The sequence below is a fragment of the Phyllostomus hastatus genome, unplaced genomic scaffold (genome assembly GCF_019186645.2).
Source record: "Phyllostomus hastatus isolate PE091 unplaced genomic scaffold, TTU_PhHast_1.1 phas_contig_16, whole genome shotgun sequence".
Lineage (NCBI taxonomy): Eukaryota > Metazoa > Chordata > Mammalia > Chiroptera > Phyllostomidae > Phyllostomus > Phyllostomus hastatus.
The window spans coordinates 15551200-15574998 of NW_025333643.1; the positions used below are offsets into that span (position 1 = coordinate 15551200).

Consider the following 23799-nt stretch of genomic DNA (forward strand, 5'->3'; position numbering starts at 1 on the left):
TTTTTCATCTTAAATAAGAGATAAAGCACATCATCCACAAATGACCATTTGGCTTCACTTGTTACTGAGCTAGGTGTTCACATCATAAAACCAAGGGTCACTATTGTTAACCTCAAATGTCAAAAGTGAAGAAGTTGTTTTCAGCTAAACGAGAAGCCACCTTCTAACCATTCTCATTTCAGCACACGCACACAAAATTCCCATGCGTACACCCAACACCCAATAGCACATTTTCTTGTCCTGAGCACCAAACTGCATCTGATTTGTCCTAATCAATGGTAAGGGAGCTAAAGGCTTTTAAAAATCAATGGACAAGAAAGAGTCAACAGAACAATAATGTCAATGTTAACCCAATCACATCAGCTAAAGGTCGTTTGCCTTTCCTCCTTCAAGTCATGTCAAACGGGCTGGATGTTTGACCAGCAGTTACTACACTGAGTGGGTTTTCACGCGGTAATGAGAAGTGAAATTTCTTCACAGTTGTGAACTCTGGTAAACATAACATATTGCGTGAGTAAAAAATTACGTTTAACTTTAATCAATTTCAAAATGGAATGTTTTTCGTTAACAAGAGAAACAAAAGCATTTCAAGGAAGAGGTAAAGCTAACTGCCAACAAAAGCAGAGTGTGTGAGGGTGGGAAAGGCTGTGATTTCTCTGTGCCAGCTCTGGACAGGGTCCCAGGCCCCTTGGCACCTTTCCTAAAACGGTTACATGCTGCCTGGATGACACGCAGTGAGGACTGGCCTATGCTGCGAGGCTGAAAGCTTGCTAACAGCACACTAAAGGCATCTCTCCATGATGCTCTGCACATAGTAGGTGATTCAAAAATACTGAACATTGCTGACGGTATAAACTGCAACACCCTTGAGTCATTTCCTGCTTTAGAGGTTCCTTGTTTAAACAACAATGGAAGCTACTCTGCATTTGGTTACAAAATGAAGGATGAGGCAGCAAGTCTATGGATGTGACTGGCTGAGGCCATTTAACTATAGTTATGATATTCCTTTTCTTAGGTTCATGTCCTTATCCTGGACCTCAACCTGCAATCCCCTCCCCTCCCCCTTAGATAAAGGTGAAAGTTATAAACTGGAATTAGTACTTCGACTTTTTACAGGTGCTCATTACTCTAGGAGAGAAAGCCGAATCTTTTAATTAAAAGCTGAAACTGTAAAGTGTTAGAATGGTAAATAATTGCTTTAGTAATTACTTTCTTTACCTGGACCCTGCACCAAAGGTAATCTGAGTTCATCATCTGGATGGGTAACAGTGACTGAGGAGGCCTGGGTAATTGCAGAAGCTGAATATCCTATTTAAAAAATGCTAGGATTCTTTAGGGATCCATCATTTCAGAACACGGAAGCTTTGGGGAGGTGGAAGAGTAGGTTCAGTCTGTTGTTCTGGCACTCACACGGGAATGGGTTTCAGGAGTTTGTAATTTTGGAAAATGTGGTAACTAAAATATTGATGAGTATTTCCCCGGTCCTAAAGGCTTAAGATTCTCTCATGGAGCACAACTGGAAAAGGAGGCTCGGGGTGAGATGCTAGGTCCTAGTGGTCCAAGAGAGACCTGGTTGGAAAGCAGGAAGACAGATAAACTGAGACACTGGAGAGCTGATGCCCAGGTAGGCAGGGCCAGAATGAACAACTGAAGAGAGCAGAGAAGAAGAAATATTGGCCAGGTTGGCAGGAGTGACACCCAGACCTCTGGGGGGATGGCTAGTTAGGGTGTGGGGCACAGTGATGGGTACAGGCATGTAATCTGAGCTAATTGGCTCTGGTAGAATAAATGGTCAGAATCAGGATTGAAGGTAGGCTGGCCAGGCCAAGTGCCAAAAGTAGAGGAAGAGGAGAAGTGATGGGGCAGGGGACCACCAGCTGCCCAACTCTGTTGGTGAATTGTTGGGTCCCATGGAACCCCATGGGAATGGTCCCCCTGAAGCTGTACAGGGCACGGCCCTAGGTTCAGAGTGGTCAGGGGTGAGAAGCAGGATGATTTTTGAGCAATTTTGTTTGCTTCCCAGGGTGCCTTTAGCTTGGGTTTTCTCTGGAGCAGGGTTAGAGAGACCATTCTGAGCCTGGTCTTTGCTGTTAACTGAGGAAAAAGGGGGCACAGTTGAGTTTGTACCAGGTGTCTTTAAATCCTGTTGAAAAGGTTAGACCACTGGACTGCAGACTGCTCTGGGAGCAGGAGAGGGATGGAATCACTTAAGTTTAAGAGGGCAACAGCACCATAGGCTCAGGTTTGTTATCTATCTATCACCTGTCATTTATCTATCACAGTTAATTAGGAAACTCTGTTGTGCTCTGCTCCGAAGGAGAAATACTTGTCAACCCCAACTTACTTATTTTAAAATGATCCAAATTTAATCACTTGAAAGGGAATACAACTTGCAACTTCTGTACTTAATTTCATTTATTTATATTTCTCTATTTTGTGTTGGTGGGACAAAAGAGTTAAGCTGTGGAGGAGAAGCCGGTCAGGCTGAGCCCCAACAATGGGGGAGAAAAGAGAAAGGAAGCCTTAGTGATGAGCCCAGAGCAACGCTTGCAGGCTGGGTGACAGGCCAGCTTGCTTCAGGCGGGCCAGCTGAGCCAGCAGGGACTGAGGTCAGCGGTTATTAATCATTTGTCAGAGTCTGCGGGCTTTATCAGATAATTACAGTTATAAGTATGTTTATATCACAAAACATGTGGAAAAACTGCAAAGGATTCAGGTCCTAACACAATCTGTACTGACATTTAAAAAAACACAGATAAATGATAAAGCATAAAGCAAACACTTCAGAAAACCATGCCATTGATTATTGGGCATTCTAGAATTATTTTCTATACTGTTTATCTCCATAAACATTTAGGACCTTACAGGGTCTTAGACTACCTCTCCTATTCCACCTATTTTCCAATGAGTTGTAAAAATAGCAAGAATAATTGTCATTTGAAAGACTGGTTATCGACTCCATCCATATAAATAGACAACTACAATGTAATTACAGCTTATTTTATAAAATCCATTTCTGAGCAAAAATATCTTGAGCTGTTCTAAAGAATCTGCATAAACACATACATGGATGTGGCTAAGGGACAGCTCTAAATCCCACAGACCAACAGAAGGCCTTTTAGAATAAACGACTTAAGACTGCAAACAGCATCCATTTTGCTGTTTGGCAGCATGTAAGTTCACACCCTAGGAAACACTTTTCCACATGATGAATTGTGAAATTGTTTCCCTCTGCTCGACACTTCTCTAAATTATATTAGATTACGTTAGCCATACCTGTGCCTTGTCACAGAGACTGTCGGTGCCCCAAAGGCAACTCGGGTGGATGCTGGAGGCAAGGGACACAGTATTTGAGCTGCTGCCTAAATAGCAGTCTGTATGTTGGGGAAAACCAGTGGGAAATATAGCACCCACACCCAACAGTGCAAGGAAAGATGGCTTTGTTGAAAATCCAGACATGCTAGGGATTATGGTGTGGTGAACCATGTGTATTTCAATTCCTAGATTACAAACATAAACATCTCAGGAAGTGATTACCTTTGTGTCTCCCTTCTACCCAGTGTCAAGCAGTGCCCTGCAGGTGTGAATGTGTGTGCCAGTCCGCTCTCCTCCGCTGCCGGGTTACATCGATGTTGCACCAACCATTCTCATTCTACTCATGATAGGTGGACTTTTTCCAGACAGACCTCGTATTTGGGTATGAGTTATAAAAATTTTAGGTCTCTGGATATTGCATATACTTATTTCACTGAATTGAACATGCGTCTCACCTCCCAGAGGCACCATCCTACTCCCCTGTCAATGGACCTGCGTGTGCGCATGTCTCCATGACCATCCTGTTTGCGCTGCCACAACTGCGCTCACTCCCGGAAGCCAAGAGCCCCCTGCCTTTCATTTTCATTCACAGCCTCCGCGTGCCCCACTTTTAACCCATGATTCAGGCCAGATGCCTGTTTATCCAAGAGGGTGGACTTAGAGACTTATCTTTTATTTTAAAATTTTAAAAATATTATCAGTACCTCTTAACTTTAAATTTTAATTTTAAAGTTTCATATTTTAGAATTAAAAATGGGATACTATTTGTAAGAAATATAATAAATACAAATTTTAAGAAGAATCATAGCTTTCAATTTTGTTAAATTATGTGCCTTACATGATTCAATTATCCCATTTTATATGATGATCTACGCTGACCTCATCTTTTTAATTTATGGCCCAATAATGCCTTTCTGTCAATTCTCCAAGCTACCGAATTTATGAGCCAAGAGCCAAGCCATGTAATCTCCAGGTTTTCTGAACAGCTATATAATAATGTTCTAGAAACGGGCAGATAAGCTGCAGGCAAATGGGATTAATGGCACTTTATTTTTTTTGCTTTAGAATTGGCTTTTATTATGTAAAAACATAAATTAATTTTAAAATGAATTAACATTTAATTGGTTAAATAAAATATACTATCAGTTGGTGAATTTAAAAATGTAGTTAGTGAATTTTCTTATATTCTTTCTATCTTTGAGAATGGAATTTTATTTTATTTTATTTTTATTTATTTTTTTAAATTTTATCTTAATCATTGTTCAAGTACAGTTTTCTCCCTTTTACTCCCAATCCAGCCCACCCTCCCAACCCTCCCCACTTCCCTCCCATTACCACCCTCCCCCTAGTTTTTGTCCATGTGTCCTTTAAATTTGTTCCCGTGAACCCTTCCCATTGTCCCCTGAAATTCCCTCTTCTCCTCCCTGTGGTTACTGTCAGCCGAGAATGGAATTTTAAATGAGCTATTTAGTCATATACTACCACATGTAAATATTAACTAATTCATCCAACATTATGAAGCATGTTTTCTATGTAAGGCTGTGCTCCCTTCAAGAGTGGAGCTGGTTTTCATGTGTAAAACCTGTAACAAGGCTCATCAAAGTCTCAGAACCTAAGCTGGGAATGACTTCCGAGACCATGTGACTCAAATCTGTTCTATTAGGATGAGAATTAGGGTCCTTTTTTCCTTCTATTGAAACAAAAGTTTCCACTTTTTAACATGTCTTACTATCACTTTCATTTGTTCAGACTACAAGTTCTGACTTTGTTATAATTTGGACCAAAGTTTGATTTCCAGTTACCTTCAGAGTTTACTCATACATAGATAAAGAGTTTGTTGGTCAAATCTAAGATAAGCTGCAGGATTGCAAGCAACATATCGACACATCAAGAGATAACTGATTTTAACTAAGTTAAAACACTTTCTACATATACTAACACTACAATTTCACTTTTGAATCTATTTTTGTATCTATTTATGATGGTGACAATTCTCCCTATTAGATAACATGAAAGAATGACCAAATCAAGTGTATAGATCAGAAATACTTAGATTGCTGATAAAGAAAATTTAGTCTACCTATGTCATGAATATTCTGGGCCCCATTACAAACTGTGTAAGTGGTCTCCAGGCAGCATGTTAGTCCTACATGGCTTTGATTTGCTGTTCATTGGTGATTAGACCAGAAGTGGTTACTTGGCCCAAGCTATGCCAATCACATTCTCCTTCCTGGAAAGTAGGAAATGGATTCAGACATAGCCTGCCAGCCAGCTTCAGCATCTATATGAACTGTAATATGTAAACTCAAGAGCTGTCAGACAGCCATATGTGATGGGGAGCAGAGAAAGCCGGTGCTCAGCAAGAATGAAGCACACCGGAGGAAGCAAGTTTATGTGCCTTGACTGGGAATCGAACCTACAACCTTTTGGTATACAGGATGATGCCCCAACCAACTGAGCCACCTCACCAGGGCTAGCTAAATTCTTTTTTTCTTTTTAAAAGATTTTATTTATTTATTTTTAGAGAGGTAGAGAGGGGAGGGGAGTGAGCAAGGGAAACATCAATGTTACCTCTTGCACACTCCCTCCTGGGGACGTGGCCCACAACCTAGGCATGTGCCCTGACTGGGAATCAAACTGGCAACCCTTTGGTTCTCAGGCTGACACTCAATCCACTAAGCCACATCAACCAGGGCCAGCTAAGTTTCTTTTGATATGTGCAACCAGTGAGTCTAATTCAGACACTGTGTAATAGAGATCTCACTGTGGAGCCAGAGCTATGATGCTGTTGTTGGTATTTTGGTCCATTTTGGACAAACCACAGTGTAAGTGAAAGAGTTTGATAATGAGATGCATTTGGACAATGAGATGCATTACAATAACTAAGACCTTATGTGTGAAGCTCAAGATAGAATGATTTTTAATAAATTCCTGGTATATAATAGATAGTAATAAAGTAATACTGCTTTATACAGATAAACTAGCTTATTTAGCTATTTATTAGAAAGCCATAGATACTACATATATTATGAAACTGAAATTCAGATTTCCTTGTCCCTAATGAACCTGAAATAGTGAAGTTTTCCTATATTGACAAATGACTCATATGTCAATGACATTTTAAAAATAATGAAATAATTTTGAGATTACGAAGTTTTGAAATTATGAAAAAAGACAATGGTGATTTAAACTTGTATAAGCTATTTTGATAAATTTAAAGGTACCAGGTAGTATAAAAAAATACTTAGAGAGAGCTTGCCACACGCCAGGAATTGTGCTAAGAAATTTTCATGTATTAATTCATTTGATCTTCCCCATAACCCTATGAGGAAATTATTATGCCTGAATGTGAGTTAAATGACTCGCTCAAAGTCCCACAGCTAGTAAGAGGTGAAGGTGCAATTTAACCAGGTAGGCTGTTGGCCACTACACCATAGTCTGAATAAGAAAAGCAGACTGAACTAAGACTTCTGGAAAAAAAAAATCTTTGGAAAGTTGTTTGGACATTTTGAAAAACAGTTTCATGAAACCAAGAAAAAGGCACAATTTTCTAACTAATCTTTAAACAAAAAATTTAGGTTATTAATGATTCCTACCGGGGGTTAGAAGGAGACGGTGGATTCATTTCTTTCTGATAGTGCCGACCCTGGTTAATAGGCTGTAGGAGACAAAACATATGTGAGTAATTAATTAGCATCATGCTCGTTATATACACTTTCACGTGCACTCTCATTGCTGTAATTTTTTTCCCCCAAGACACAATCTTCAAGAAGAGCCTGGCTTATTTTATAGTATTGTTGAAGGCTGTTTGGGAGATCAAGCCAATAACAAAGTGATGGATATGGGAAAACACAGGTTATTTTAATGGCCAGTCACTGGACTAGATAACATCTATGGTGTAATCCAAGTTCATGGATGGAATGCCCCTCCCTTGTGGAATTTTATGCTATTAACATTGGTTGATATTTGCAGAAACAGCAAAACTAAACAAGATACTTGTTGAATTTATGCTGTGAGCAAGTATAGGCAACAACCAGAGACTGGGAGATATAGAATATATATTCATATCTCACTGTAAGTTTGCAAGGAGAACTTCCACTTTCATTAATGGAATTACACATGTAAATCTTAGGTCAAGGTGGTCATTTTCCCCAATTGCATAATAAAGCCTCAATGATTTATCAATGAACTGAAAACGGTGATACCAATACCCAACAGAAATGTGAAATCCCAATTTTCTCTCCACAGGAAAACTTTCGGTTTCTGTTTATTTCAAAACACATCTAAACAGTCACCTCCCATGTAAGCCTTAACCTGCCTCCATTGAAACTTGATGTATTTCCTTTGTTCTACAAAAGGAGAAAATACCATTATAACTGAAACAAATTCTGTTTTCCAACATCAGTTCAAAGTATGTTTCCTATGTATTAACAACAATGTTACTGTAATATGGAAATCATTTTAAAAATTCTCATTGTACTACAAGTTGGAATTTGGTATACATTTTTGAATTGCATTTAAAGGGCTTCAGTTAGTTCCTTACCCAATGGGGCTGGTATTAATGGTTTCTCACCCACAATGTGACCCCACAGTGCTGACAGCAACTGAGAAAAACAGTGCAGCCATGGTGTCTGTACATATACAGCACATATTCCTTATTTCTCACATACTCCTTATTTTAATGGGTCCTAAAATAGTAATGACATGGGTGGTGGGAATCTGTAAACTGTCTTCCTCTGTAAATAATGTCTTGGAAATGTTCCTTTAATTTAAATCAAACACCCTGTATGATAATCACCGTCACTTAGCAACTATCTGTGATGCACCATGAATTTAAATGTACTCAGATACTTTGGTAATTGAACCAATATCAATGCATCACCATTTCAGTAATAAGAAACAACAGCTGGGAGAACATTGTAAGGAAAAACATGTCATAAGACATATTTGACCTCACTAGAGAAATAATACTTAGCAATTTGCAAGTGAAATTTAGTTCTATGGTTTAGGCTTTATTATTTCACAGCAGAAAGAAGATTAGCACAGAAAGTGCTTAACCGGTTCTCCAGGCCAACTCGCACTGGGGCAGAAACAGTCCCGATAACACCTTCATTGGCATTCCAGTGTTTCAGCTGAACTCAGGCCTCCAGTGAATGGACCGCTGCTCCTTTACTTGCAGAGGCATTTCCATAACTCTCTAAGTATTAGTCTTGATATTCAGTCAATTTCTGTTTTCTTAATTTTATACCATTAATTCTATTTATACTTGTTCCCAACCCTTTTGTTTCAAATGCCTTACTCCACCCTCTGGGGAAGTGGCTCCAGAGCCCTATCTTGTTTGTGACCCAGCTGTCACTTAGACGACACAGACTGATCCTTTCCATGTTTGTGCATGTTTGTATGAAACAGACCCGGTAACACATGGAATAAAAAGGAATACAGTTAATAAAGTTCACACTTACAATGATTTTTAGGTGTTAGAAAACAAAAAATAACCAGTGGAAACTCTTCTATGGCAGAATTATAGATATGAATAGATAAAAAAGGTAAATAAAAATATTCACTTAAAATAATTGCAGGCAATGTACCTTGGTCTGAAATACCTGATTCCTCAACTTAATTTGTACTTCTGAGAACTAATGGCCCTGGCCGGGCTGCTCAGTTGGTTGGAGCAATGTCACATACACCAAAAAGGGTGTGGGTTCAATTCCTGGTCAGGTTGCATATCCAGGTTGCAGATTTGATCACCAGTCGGGGTGCATATGGGAGACAACCAATCAATGATCTCTCTCTGATGTTTCTCTCTCCTCTCTCTCTCTCTCTCCCTCTCTCTCTCCCTCTCTCAATAAACATATCCTTAGTGAGGATTAAAAAAGGAAACTAATGGAGTTGTTACTCCAAAATATTTTATTCAATAACCAACTTAAATTTAATAATAGTGTGTCTTGGCAGAGCATTCTGACTTATGCATGTAACTGCTACAAAATGACTTCTAAACCCCAACTGCTAATGACTCAGTTGGGGAAGAATGCAAGTCTTGCTTTGGAGTGAGTGCTATACAAAATTGGGTGGCCCCACTTTCCTTTCTCTATACATGTCTCCTAATTTCATAATCAGACTTGGGACAGGAAGGGATTATGGGAATGATGCAGCTAAAGAGCTCTTTCAAGATATTTCAGTTCCTATAACTTTGCTTTGCTGCTTTGAAAGAGCAGAGCTTTCACTTGGATGTGGTCTTTTTGTTTTCCTAGGCCCAAATCAGAATACAGGAGATTGTGCCTAATGGCTTCTAAAGCTCTCTGACCATGGTGGGGTGGGCGTGGGGGTGGGGAGAATATGACAGGCTGTCTGAAGCTAGATGTCCCTATCCATGAGTGGACACAGCTGTTTCTACATCTATATATTATAGATATATATGCACAAACCCATTTCTACCATTTCTAGGTAGGCAACATCATTTGAAAGCACCAGTTAAAAATGAAATTGATTTTTTGATTTTGGAAATTTAGTCATATTTAGAGAATACCATAAGTAGCCAAGGAATAACAATCAATACCTACAAATAACTATGAAAATCACGATAATGGCAGTAAATGATATTTATGGAGCATTTACACTGTGTGGAATCCTTGGCAGATATTATCTCATTTGATTCTCGCAGTAATTCTATGAAACAGGATTAACAACCCCATCTAACAGATGAGAAATTTCAGACACTGGATATTTACCTAAGGTGATGCCAGCCAGGAAATAGTGGGGCCATAATTTGAAGCCAGGCTGTGTGATTTCAGTTTACCCTCTAACCACTAGAGTGTAGTACTTAATCCAGTACTTAACCACCTGGAGTAGTGAACATTTAAGTTTTTGAATAAGAAATATGGCAAACTCAGTTCATTTTAAGTCAGGAAAGAAATAGTGGTCCTGAAATACATTTATTTGAAATATATGACTACCTCCTTACCATAAATTAAAACCACTTGATTTCACTCTTATGATGTCATTCTATATTTAAAATTAAAGAGAATAAGTTTTGCTACATTGCTAAATTGGGACAAACATAGGATATAATAGATAATACTTCAAGAATGAAGAAAGTTTATTTCACGGGGTGACTTTCATAGTCACTAAAACCCAGAACAACTAGCATGTTTCAATATGTTCTCCCGACAGCTCATATATTACACTGCTTCTAATATCAGCTTTTGTATATTATTTCTATAGTGGCATAAGACATCTGCTTGTCTGATTTATCTGCAGCTTAGCACAATCAACTACTTACCTTTTTAGTTCAGGATTAAAAGAAAACTCATTACACCTAAAGACAGCTGAGAAGTTAATGAATCTGTAGATCAGGACAAATTAAGACCTATTAGATCCTGAAATGCTTATACATTATATATATTGGACACACAGCAGCCAGCAATCATCATGTAAAATGCTGATATGCTGATGAGCAAAGAAATGGAACGGATCACAGAAATTCGGAACTTGTCCTTTTGGTGGCGCTGTTGCTATGCACTAGTGTTGGGAAACCAGCATTCTCATTAAAGTAACTACCACTTAGCACAAAAGAAGCTTTGCTTTTTCATGATGAAGCTGCTAGAAATTTGGGGGTGAGGGAGAGAAATAAAGGCTAAAGAAAAGAACAGGAGAATCCTCCCGTGTTAAAAGATAAAGACAATATTTTCATGTTGTTACATAAAAACCTATGAAAATGGCAATAATGTTGCAAGGTTAATCAAGATCATAAATAACTTGTATGAGAACCTCACCATATGCTTGTAATTTCATTATGTGCATTTTGCCTCATTTTTCTCCAAATATGCTTTGCAATGTGCCATTTGATGGATGAATATGATTTTTTTAAAAAACAAGCTGAGGGACTAATGTACTCTGTACTAGGTCAGGAGAATTCTTAACTTGAAGGAATGGTAGCTTTGGGGCACCTGCTTACAGGGTAGCATGCACGTGAATGTAGGTTAGAGGTGGGATGGAGACATAATGAAATAATGAAATAATTTATTTGTAAATGTCTGAGGTAGTTGGTGTGGATTCTAATGGTTAGGCTCACATTAAAACAAGAACAACCTCAGAACCTTTGCCCAGCCTTACAGCCCTCAGTGATCATAAAAAAGGGAAATGTCTTAGAAATCTTTTCTGATCACTCAAGTGGCCCTTCGAGGGGAGTAATTTTGGGAAGCAGTAGATCATAGTTAGCCTGAGCTGGCTGTGCTAGGCACAGGACATGTGCATTCTATGTTCTCAATCAATTCTCATCATGCCCATCTGAGGAAGGCTCTGTATTACCTCCACTTTATAGGTGACCGTGCCAGTGAATGGCAGACCTGGGATATGAGATGAGGTTGGCTGGTGTGGAGTCTATATTTTGGTCATCACATGGAGCTATCTCCATTAATAACTATTCCTTTTCCTTAACACACACACACACACACACACACACACACACACACACACACAATTCAGTTTTATGCTGTTGTCAGTCAAAATCCCTCACCAGAATAAAATTCACTTAAGAATCCATTGTAACCAACACCTCGCTCTCCTTCCAAGGCTGCCTGTAGCCCAGTTTTTTGGATAAATCTAATGAGGACTCCTCCTGACAGAAACCCTCCAAAATTGGCTACTTGTAGTTTGGTTTTCACAGAAGTTGTAAAATATTGTTTTAATTGAATTTGGTTCTAACTTAGAAACTTTGAAAAATTTGTCTGTTAAAGGCCAGGGGATTTCTCAGTGGGCTTGATTTGTTTAACATGAGATGCAAAAGCTAATTTGTTATGAGAAATATGGTTACATTTAACTATACTTTTAAATGAATAATTTATTATATCTAAACACCTTTTAAATAGTACATATTATTCTGAACTGTACAGATGCTGAGGGAAGCTGAGGGATCAAAGCTTGTAGTAAACACAATCTAATTGGTAAAGACTCTTCACTTTCCTCTGCGTGGGCTGTCTGGTTTCAGACTGCAGTGTGTGTGAAGTCCTTAGGTCAGGAGGCTAAACTGCACGTGACTGGCCTAAATCTCCTTGGTAAACTATTGGTCATTAAGCTCAGCTTAGAGGGCAATTTTTCCTTTATGTGTATTTAATCCCATTTATCAAATCTTGAATGTAAGATATTACCTGCATCATTCAGGATTTGTTTAAGCAAAGCTCATATTTATTTATTTTAGAATTTTGATAAAAACTTCCTTAATTTGGAGTAAAAGAGGAATGTTTTGATATTATTGATTGATTATTTAGACAGTGATTAACAACCAGCATTGACTGAGTGTGACCTCACGTAGGCTCTGTGCTCAGCACGGGCCTCCCCCTCACAGAGTCACAGCCAGGCCCAGGGGATACTGGTAACAATGGTTACCCGATGTGGTGAGTGTTATCATTGAGACTGAAGGTAATGGGACCCCAGAGAACAAAGAGAGAATTCTGTGCAGGGTGGCTGAAGGTCAGAAGGGTTTTGTGAGTTGGGTCACAAGGAGTGTTTAGGAGAAGAGGGAGGGAGGGTCTCTGCCAGAGGGGAGAGAGTGAGCAGTGGCATGACGACTGGCGTGATCTGAGGGAAGGCATGGAAAGCTGCACAGTGCAGCTGGAGTGTGGAGGAGTTAGCTCTGTATGTATGTTGGGTGGGAGGTGGGTAGTGATGCTGAGACAAGCAAGCACTCATTTCAAGTCTGGTCAAGGTGATGGAGAAACACAGGCACTGAGACGAGGTTATCTGGTTAAAGGAGAGACTCCACCATCACTTCCATAGAGTCTGTCCTTTTCAGAACTTGGAATTCCTTTCTCCCTCTTTCCACATGGTGAGTTTGCCCTCATCCGTGAACCCTTGTTTAACTGTAGCTTTCTCTGTGAAACATCTCTGAAACTTAAGGTAGAATTAATTGTTCCCTCTCACTTGTTCCTGGAACTTTTTATTATATTATCACTCACTACCCTGACTTACATACAATGAGCTGTTGACTCTGTGCTTCCTTCCAGTTGGTGGACATCTCAAGGCTGGGCAAAGCTTTATTTGTATCCCCAGCATAGTCCCCAGCCTGGTGTACCACTCAGAACAAAATGTGGGAAAAATTCACGAGAGACAGATAAGCAAGGTTGTGGTGGGAGTTATTATGGAGATATCCCCGGCTCTAGTGGCAGAAAGGTAGGCATGGCTCTCACAGTGATGCCTGGAGAAGGGCTGCAGAAGGCTTTGGAGCCAAGTCTTGTGGGATAAACAGGTACAAGGTACAAAGCTATGTGCAGAGTGCATTTAGAGAATCACAACTGGACCTGAACCATGGAGTGAAAAGTAGGAGCAGTGAGAGATGAGACTGGAGAGGGTGGCAGGTCTCAGGTCATTGAGGGCCTGTAGGCCAAACTGAAGAGGCTACGAGGGGCAATGAAAGGACTTTATGCAGGGGAAAAGATAAAATCAGATCTGGGCTTTAGAAAGATACTAAGGTGAATAATAATGATAATAAAAATTGCAACTAAACTTTATTTATTAAATGCTTATAATGTCTCAGTTACAGTGCCAAGTGCTTCTCCAAGGTCACAGCTTGGAAGTGAACCCTGGCGGTATGAACCCAGAGCAGATTCTCCTAACCATCCAGCTATGGTGCCTGGACTGGTGGTACAGAGGCATTAGCAGACTATTGAAGTAATGTGGGTATGGTACAGGCAGGGAGGGTTAGGAGGTAAAAAGAAGGGAGGATTTGGAGACCACCTGGGCATGGACAATGAAGGAGTGGGAGAAGCGGGGAAGTCTTCCAAATTTCTGGTTTGAGGGCAAACCATGGGTGGTGGTGCCGTCACTGAGCTACAAGGAATGCAGAATATTACTGTGATAAATACAGTTATGAGTTCTTTTGTTCCTTTTCACAGCCCCTCTACAATTTCTAAAGAGAAAGGCATGAGCTCTCAGAAGGACCACAATGGTCCTTGTAAATTGCTCTATTTAAACTCTCTAGGAGCAACAAGATGCAGAAGATCATTAAGGAATGCAATATTCCATTTGGTGATAGTTCCAATATTAAAATAGACTGACTTTGATTCAATAATAATCATATCTAATGAATACAAAAGGTAGGCTTTTCAATTATTTTCTCTGTCTAAAAAATAGAGTGTTCAATTTCTCATTTGGTCAAATAGGGGGTTATTAAGTTCATTACCAATGATGTTATTTTTGGCTGTATACTTTTCAAGAGGAGTAGTTGTCATGCATGAGGACTTCAGTCCTTGCCAGAACAGGACAGTGATGAGAGTACTGTATCCAGGGCAACAGAGAGTTCAGCCTTTTCAGTCTGTAAATAATCATGCCTCAGCTTGCCCTCTGTAATGTTGGTCTCCGAGCTACTTCGTGACAGAATGAGCTTGTTCAGGAGGCCACTGTTCTCTTTCTTTCCTTTGGTTTAAATGCCTGCTGAGGAATATTTTATAAGAAAGGCAATATTTCGATTCTATTGTAAATCGCATTGGCAAAAATCTGCATCTTGCTCTGATGTTTTAGCTCTGGCTGCAGGGACACTCTGCACGCAGGGGTATTTTTGATGGGTGGGTGGATATTCTTTGGCACCAAGGCTGCTGAAGGCATTATGCATGCTTGGTCATTCAATTTAATGAGGAGAAAGGACACTAATGAAAAATGAACACCATCCCTCCCACCTCATGTCCTTAGAACCAATTTGAATTTCTCCTCTGAGAAGTCTTGTAAGTCCTCTCCAGAGTAGAAATCTCACCTTCTGCTGGACATTGGCAGCACTCATTTGACAACTGAATCCCGTATCAAAAGTCACCATATCGTGGCAGTTAGGAGCTCAGACTGAGGAGTCATGCCATACTAGTTCTGAATCACTTTACTCAGGGTCTCTATTTTCTCATCTGGAAATGGGAACTCAGTAGTACTTACCACACTGGATAGCAGGAAGGAATAAATTAGATAACACATGTAAGGCCTAGCGCCAGGGGCTCTGAGCTGTCTAAGATCCACAAAGATGCTGGAGACCTGGAAAAAAACCTGGCTTTTAAGTTCAAAAAAAATTCTAAAATAAATATTTACTGAAATGCTTAATACCATAAGTTATCCATTGTCAGCTTCACTTGAACTCAATCTTTACATATTTTATTTTAGTGTTTTATATTAATATGAATAAAGTTAACAATTTTATATTTCCTTTAAAAAATTGCATAGTAAAAGTTACATTTACTGTTGGATGAAAGTCTGTTTTAATATGTTCGATCTGATGTTGAATGTACTTCATAAGTAAATGTTCCTTGGGCCTAATCAGGTCTTAAAATGTCTCTAGGTGCTTAATAATTTACCATTTACTATATTAATGATTTTATTATTCTGCTTCATTATATTTATTGTGCTGTACAGGACTGTTTTGTCAAAGTTTCTGCTTTGTATTTCCGATTAAGCCAGAAGATCCTTGAGGAAAGCATTGTGGAGAATGGACTGCCAAAATGCTGGGCTCTGTTCTGGGATCCAACACTGACCGGGTGTGGAAAGTTGGGCTCAGGATTTAATTTCTTCACCTGAAATTTGACCTGCTCCAACTCCTCTGCAGGTGCATAATGAGGACAACGGCCATATTTAGAAGTGCTCTCCCTGTGTAAGCCTATGGGCAAATATAAGCCCTGGAAGCATCTGCAGTGCCTATCATGGCCCTTAGGCACAGGCAAGAGTCAGTAAATGTCTGGTGATTTCTACAGAGGGCTCTTTTCTACCTCGTATCCGAGCAATACTTAGTATATCTATAGTCTCCTTCTCATTGTTCATTTAACAAATATCGACCTCAAGGTCTATATTAGGAGCTGGGGATGCAATGGGATACCTAGAATCTATAGTAAAATTATTCTTTTCTTTTTCTTTTTTTAAAAAGGTTTTATTTATTTATTTTTTAGAGAGGGGAAGGGAGGGGGAAAGAGAGGGAGAGAAACATCTTTGTGTGGTTCTCTCTCGCACCCCCCTACTGGGGACCTGGCCCACAGCCCAGGTATTTGTCCTAGGTTTGGAATTGAACCGGTGTCCCTCTGGTTCACAGGCTGGAGCTCAATCCACTCAGCCACACCAGCCACAGCTTTTTTATTGTTTTAATGTATGGTTTTTTATATTACTACACAATTAATATACATAATCTGAAGTTAAATACGACAAGTTAAGAAAGATCAATGCCTCCATACCTAAAAGACTATTTCAGAATGGGCTCTGAGTATTTCTGATAGGAAGCGTGCTCATTTTGGCCCTGATTTTCCCAGGCAAGGCTAGGCATTGTTAGAAAGAAGCTGCTTGGTCCTCGTTAAGGCAATCAACAAAGGCGAAAAGCCTTGGACTCACAGGTGGCAGGCAGGAGTTCCAGGTGGTTGTGTCGTCACTGCTGGTACTTATGCTGACATTACAGTTGTCAACCTGGGATGCGCTCAGGCCATGGGAAGCCCCGGTGTCCTCCAGGTCTTCATTCTGCTGCCGCCGTAGGCTTGCCAGCATTTGCAACTCAGATTCACTCATCTGGCTGGGCTGATAGTTTCTCCAGTCATACTCCTAACCAAGAGAGGAAAAAAGTGACAGAGCAAAGGGTCACTTGGCCTGTCTTAATTTTATAGCTACCAGTGAATGCTACTCCACAGCCCTATCCCTTCAATGGTTCCCCAGTGACAGAGGCCACAGCCACACCCTTAATGTTCCTTTATACAGTGCCTATCTCGCCTGCCTGTCTTTTTGTTTCTGACCTGTCAGCCACATGGTGCTTCACTACGATTCTCTAAACGAAGCATCAGACTCATGTCTGCCTTAGTGCCTGTGCCTGTGCTAGTCTCCGATGCCCCATCTGCTGGCTAACTCCTAGGTGATTTTTAGGTCCTAAATTATGTTACAACCTTGTGGAAGCCTTTTCTGACAACCACAAACTGGGCCAGTTCTTCCACATTATAAGCTTGCATAGATGCTTGAAGTGTTCATTTTTAGCCTCTATCACAACTGCAGTGAGTAACTGGCTTTGTGTTCACAGGTGGTCTATCAGCTTTACAAAGGAAGTGCCATGACTTACTCCCACTGTGCTTCCCATGTCTGGTGCTCAACCAGTATTTGAGGATGATGAAATAAACAAAAACTCAAAGCAGTTTGTTTTTAAAAAGAAAACTCATTTCCCATAAAAATGTCCACTTTACAAGAAAATTGATGAATTTTATCCTTGTCAACATTATGACCAAATCCATTTGACTTACAGTTAAGACTGAGAATGACTAATGCTGTTAAAAGCCATCAAATAAAATATGAACTCAAGGTGGAACGTGTAAGATCTGAAAGCCAGAAAGACCTTACAGCTATAATAAACACTTTTACTGACATGGACTTTATTATATATATGTAATCTTTCAGGCACATTTTCCCCCCCAAGAATAGCACTACAAATCTTTAGAGCCTAATATAAATGTTATTTCACTGTACAGGGAAGAAATTGGCATATGGAATTCTCAAAACTTTTCCTTTCTCTCTGGACTAAACCAAATTCAATAACGAATGTTAATTTCAGCATTACTAAAATGTTAGTATCATAAATGAGCTTTATGATTTAACCCAGGACTGGCATATAACTTAAAGACAATCTTGAAATTTTCTTGTACACATATGAAATTGGTTGTACTTAAAAAGTTTTTCTTTTTGCCATGAAACACTAGAAGTTTTTAGACATTATAATCTCTATACTTACTTTCTCAGTGGACCCTTTGAGACAGAGCCTGCCTTCTCTTCTTTTCTGCCTCATAGGAATATAGGAAGTTAAAAAAGTATAATTTTGAAAAAAAATCTTGGCATTTCTATGACACTAAAAGCTTTTTAATAGAGCATTATTGTCATCATAATGTGGAGGTTGTGAAAGCATATGATCTGATAATGTGATGTGGAGATTTTCTGGAAAGTTGCCAATGGAAACTCACTTAAATGCTTATAGTTCATGGCTCCAAGCAGTGTGGCACCCTGAGAGGCCATGCAATCTCTAATAGGAGAGTTCAGGAGTATTTAATATGCTTTGAGAGTTCTTGGGACAAAACAGATATCACAAGAAGATGAACGAAATTTATATCCCAAAGAAAAACATGAAAAGGAGGAAAAAAGGACAATAGAAATAATTAAGATTCAAAAGAAATAGTTGGGAGAGCAACAAACACAAGAAGAGATGCTCAACATCACTGTCATTAGTGAAATGCAAATCAAAACCACAATGAGATACCATAATACAAAAGATAACAAGTGTCGGCACGGACACAGAGAAATCAGAATCCCCGTATACTGCTGGCGGGAACGTAAAATGGTGTAGCCACCTTGGAAAACAGCTTGGTGGTTCCTCGGAATGTTAAACATGGGCCATGTGGCCCAGCAATTTGCTCTTAGGTATACGGCCAAGAGAACTGAAAATGTGTTCGTATGAAAACTTGTAAATGAACGTTCATAGCAGCATTATTCACAATAGCCAAAAAGTGGAAACAAGCACATGTCCATCAACGGATGAATTAGTTTTTCTTTATCCACACAATAGAATATCATTTAGCTATAAAAAGTAATGAAGCACTGATATATGTTACAACATGGATGAACCTTGAAAGCACTATACTAAGTGAAAGAAGCCAGAGAAAAAAGGTCACAGATTATGAGATTCCATTTACATGAAATGTCCAGAATGTGGAAATCCAGAGACAGAAAGTAGATTTGTCTCTTGGGGGTGAGGTAGGGGAGAGGGAATGGAGGATGACTGTTAATGGGTGTAGGGTTTCTTTTTGGAGTGTTGTCAATGTTCTGACATTAGGTTATGGTGATGATTACAGAATTTTGGGAATACACTAAAAATTCCTCAATTGTATACTTTAAAAGGGTGAATTTATGGCATATAAATTGTATCTCAATAAAGAAGTAGTAATCAGGTGTGAAATGAGACAAGTCACTTGACTTTGGGCTCAACCGTGATCAAGTGACTTGCTGTTCTTCTTCTGTCAAGAAATGGAACTAAATGTTCTGTGCCAAATAGGTATTATTTGGCTTGTCATTACCAATACATGCTTTTATAATGAAAATGAAAATTTCATTTTAATTTTTATAATTTACTTAAGAAAGCCTTGTCATGTAGTATGAGTAATCCACCCATTCAATTTATTTATTTAATCCACAAGCCTGTACTGTACCTGAGGTACATTGCAGGTGCCAGGATGGAAAACCAAGGGAGAATGGGGCAATGGTTCAGCCAGATAGATCGAGTCTGGGCCCCAGTTCTGCCACTCACCTGCTGTATGTGATTGGGCAAATTACTTAACCTCTCTGTGCCTTGTTTCTTTACTTGTAAAATGAAACCATAGTATACACCTCATGGAGTTTTTGGTGGACTAAATGAAATGATGTATATCACACATTTAGCATAGTCCCGACAAACTAAGGGTCCTCAAACTTATGATCTGTTCTTTTATCAGAAAGTGCTTAAGTATGTACTTTCCAATATATCATTATTTCTAAATTAAACATATGTACAACTACATTAAAATAGTATGTATAAAATAAAAACACAAAAATTGAAATTAAAATGGCTAGGCTTAAAAAAAGGAAATAGTTTAAAAATTTTGCTGCTGAAGCCCAGTGGATTATTTTGGATACATCTTCTAGGGTGAGCACAACCGTAGTAGGAGACCACTGAGTTGGTAATCAATACTTATGCTCCCTGTTATTACAATATTATTCTTTCTTTTCATTTTCTCTGTCCCCCTCTTTCAAGTCTTTCATCCATTCCATACTATACTAGGAGCTGGGAGCACAAAAAATAGGACACATATCTGTCCTCAAGGAGCTCATAGTGTAGAAAGAGAGGCATAACAATTATTCTAAAATGTGCTGTTATCAACACTACAACAGAGATATGTCTAAGATGCTTGAGGAAATCAGCACAGCAATGACCACTGTACTTTACTGCATATAATGCATACTATTTTACCTAAATTTTAGGGGAAAATAAGGAAGCACATTATATATGGGTATAATGATTACCTACCATGGGAATAATAATCCTGTGTTTAATGCACACAAAAACATGGGTGCACATTATACTCAGCAAAATACAGTAACTGCCCAGTAGAATTAGGAAGAGCCTCATAGAACTTTACAGTGGCATTTGATAGTAATTAAATTTATTGACAAATGGAGTGAGTGGCCTTCAGAGTGAGTGAATTCTCTTCACCACTGACCAGGTTGAAGCAGTGGCTGGGCAAATAATAGCTGGCTGGAACACTGCCGTAATTTGCTGTGGTGGAAATGGATTGATTGATTCATTCATTAGTTTATTTCACAAATACTTACTGAGACCCTATTATGTGCCAGAAACTGTTGGTGCTAAATTTGCTTAGGACTCTGTATTTCCATGATTTTATTTCATACAATAGTAGTATACAGAGTTTGACAACAGCCTGGAAGGGCAACCAAAAATGAGCTGAGTGAAAGAAGTGACTTTCTCCAGGGTCATGAGTAGAGCAACTGGTGGCGGGGACTGGTAATTAACTTAGTTCCTTGATACATTCATGATTTGCAATCTCTTAAATCATACCCAAATCACCAGAAAGTCTAAATTATTCATTATTTTTTTAAAAAGGTTTGTAATAAAGTCTTCACCTTAAAGTGGACTCTGGCACAAGATGTCATCTAACTAAATTATGCAACTGCTGAGAGGCAAAGCGCTTTATGTAATTCTATCTCTGAAAGGCTCAAAATGCTATGTATAACCCAATTTCATCTCACAATATCCTTGTAGGGAAGAAGGGAGACTTTATTGATCAGATATTCTTGGAACAAGGCAACAGGCTCAGGGCCATGAAATTCGGCTGTGCTCAGATTCCAGGCAAGCTCTTCCGTCAGGAAGCCACTCAAGCCTTTTGTATCGTTGATCTTTCTTCAGTCATTAGGAGCCTAAGACAGTGAAGGTACAAACACAGGATGTGGTCTCTGTTCTCACAGGCCTTACAATCTAGTAGGGTAAGTCAGGCTATCAAGAAATGAGTATTCAGTACCGGAGAATATACTGAGGTACAGTATTAATAATCAAGCAGAACCCTGCTAATGATTAAAAGGAAAACTAATAACTCCAGCAAAATCATAAAACACAACAAAAACAACCTTTCAACTAGATGCCCTTTACCTAATCTATCTTCTCAAGATTTCAAGATAGATTGCTTAATCAAATATCAGCTTACAGACTTTTGCAATCCTCAGATAGGAACTGTGGCTGACACAAGGCTAAATTTAGGTGGTATATAGCCTAAATGAGACAGAGCCATTAGCAAGATCATATGAAGAAACTCATTCTATTCTATATGGATGCGCATGTAATAGAACTGGGAGGAAAGTGGGTCATTATTCTCATTCTAGAGCCCATAAACTCTCAGAGACTCCCTTTCTAAATCAGGTGTGCACTATGACAATGCCTGACATGTGGGAACATTGTGTTGTAAAAACTCTTAATCAAAGGTCTACTAAGCAATCCCTGACTCTGTATTCCTTTAAGTTACAGCAACACTCAAAGGGGATGGTGGCTGTTACAAGAGAATATAATACAAAAGGCAATGTGAAAAAAGGGAAATGTACCGAAGAGTCTGGTGTCTTTGGCATACCACAGAGGCCACTTACAGGATCAATCAAGGCTTCATGAATAAGATGGTCTCTTAGCTGGGTCTCAAAAGTTAAGGGTAAAAATACATAAAATTTAATTGAAACCTTGTAAGACCAAATGGCTTCCACTTCCCTTGCCCAAGTTTTATGAAAAATCTAAGATTCTACAGAAAGATATTCTTAAGAGTCTGCAAATGTAAACTATGCAAACGCCCATGAAGAGTAGAATAGATAAATAAATAGTGTAACAGTCACACAGTAAAACACTCAAAGCAATGAAATGAGTGATATATTGAATCTCACAAACAAAATGCTGAGTGACAGAAATCAGATAGAAGAGAGTGTACATTGGTAAAACTAGTCTCGGGGGTGAGGGTGAGGAGACAGTGACAGGAAGGGAGTACAGGCGGGCTTCTGGGGTGCTGGTATTGTTCTCTTTCTTGATCTGGATGATGGTCACACAGGCTTGTTCAGTTTTTGAAACTTCACCAAAGTATATGTGTTTGATATGCATACTTCTCCATGACCAATGAGAGCATGAAAGTCTAAGACTCAAAAAACCCCAGTAGATCCTGGGAAGTGATTAATCATTGGCACTTACTCTGGGCTGTTTTAGTGGGGAAAAAAGCATTTTGTAAATGTAGCAGGGGAGTGGGTATCACTGGTATTTATTATTAAGAGTTTTGAAGCTGTAGTTAGAAAGTTTTGAAAGTTTTTTGAGCCCCAAAATGACAGCAAGAAAAGTATAAGTCCATTTTACAAAGCTAATTTTAAACTCTAATTGGCATTTGATTTGAAGATTAATCTCCTCTCCATTGCTATTTGCAGACAGTGTTTAATTTCTACACTGACATTTTAATAATAGCTGATGGTAAATTAGTGTCTCAGGGCATCTCTTCAGCAACTAGTGCTCCTTGAAGACTTGTTTCAAATTCCTGAGCTACACACCCCACACAAGAGCTGGTCCTGATTCATTGGGGTGCAGGCCCACTGACAACAAGAATGAAGAGAAGACAGAGGCCACAAAGTGAGCTGTAAGGGACACATACTTGAGGACATAACTCCTTCAAAACATATGGTAGCTTTCAGCATGTGTTTCACCCTGCAAAGATATAAATCAAAACTTAAAGACCAAGTCACAGTACAACTTGAAAAACTTTGCTAAACTTAAGGGATGCAATGTACACAGCATAAATCAGGAGTCAGGCTGCTAAAAAGAACCAACTGGTCCAAATCTAGGTAATGTTTTATGTCAAGGGCATTCATGAGCCCTAGGCTTAACCAGCTCCAATGCCATCACCGAAATGTCTCTGACAAACATTTCGTTTCTTCAATAAACACTTGACTAGGAGGATGTATTAGAACATTGGAGAACTGACAGTGAAATGTTAAGAGTGTGTGGGCTAAATAGCCAGCGCATTTTCACTGATTCATACTTCTGATAGTCTCTTAATTTTTGTCAAGTCTTTCTATCTACAATTTCTGGAACTTTTGAGAACTTGAAATTGTTGCTCAATAGAATAACTGGAATATTTTTTGCATACCTACCTGCTTAGAAATGGAGATATCAAAATATTCTAATGACTTTTGCAATTCCATATCATTGCCCAAATTTTGGACCATAATTCCATTTTAAATTATTTTAACATACGGCTGCTCTAGACCACTTTTGCCTTGGTCAATAACTAAATTAGACACTAGTACAAAGAAAATGAAAGGAACAAACCATTTGGTAGCATGAACAGGAGTTTAGATTGGAAAATGTTCAAAAAGAAGACAGAGGGCTAGGAGGAAGTTCTACCTGAGAAATTTCTATGCTTAATGTGAACACTTTTTACTGGT

General features: G+C 39.0%; 1 protein-coding gene across 3 annotated transcripts in view; it reads right to left on the bottom strand.

Annotated features, from left to right (window-relative positions):
• The window catches only part of CFAP20DC (CFAP20 domain containing), a 249323-nt gene that overhangs the window by 38003 nt on the left and 187521 nt on the right, over positions 1-23799 (bottom strand). For 2 of the 3 annotated variants that reach the window (XM_045832298.1, XM_045832297.1), the window contains 2 exons: positions 16660-16863; positions 6912-6973 (listed from right to left, as the gene is read on the bottom strand). In XM_045832298.1, coding sequence (XP_045688254.1) covers positions 6912-6973; positions 16660-16863 — 266 coding nt within the window. The remainder of the gene's footprint in view (positions 1-6911; positions 6974-16659; positions 16864-23799) is intronic. The other variant, XM_045832299.1, reaches the window with a different exon arrangement.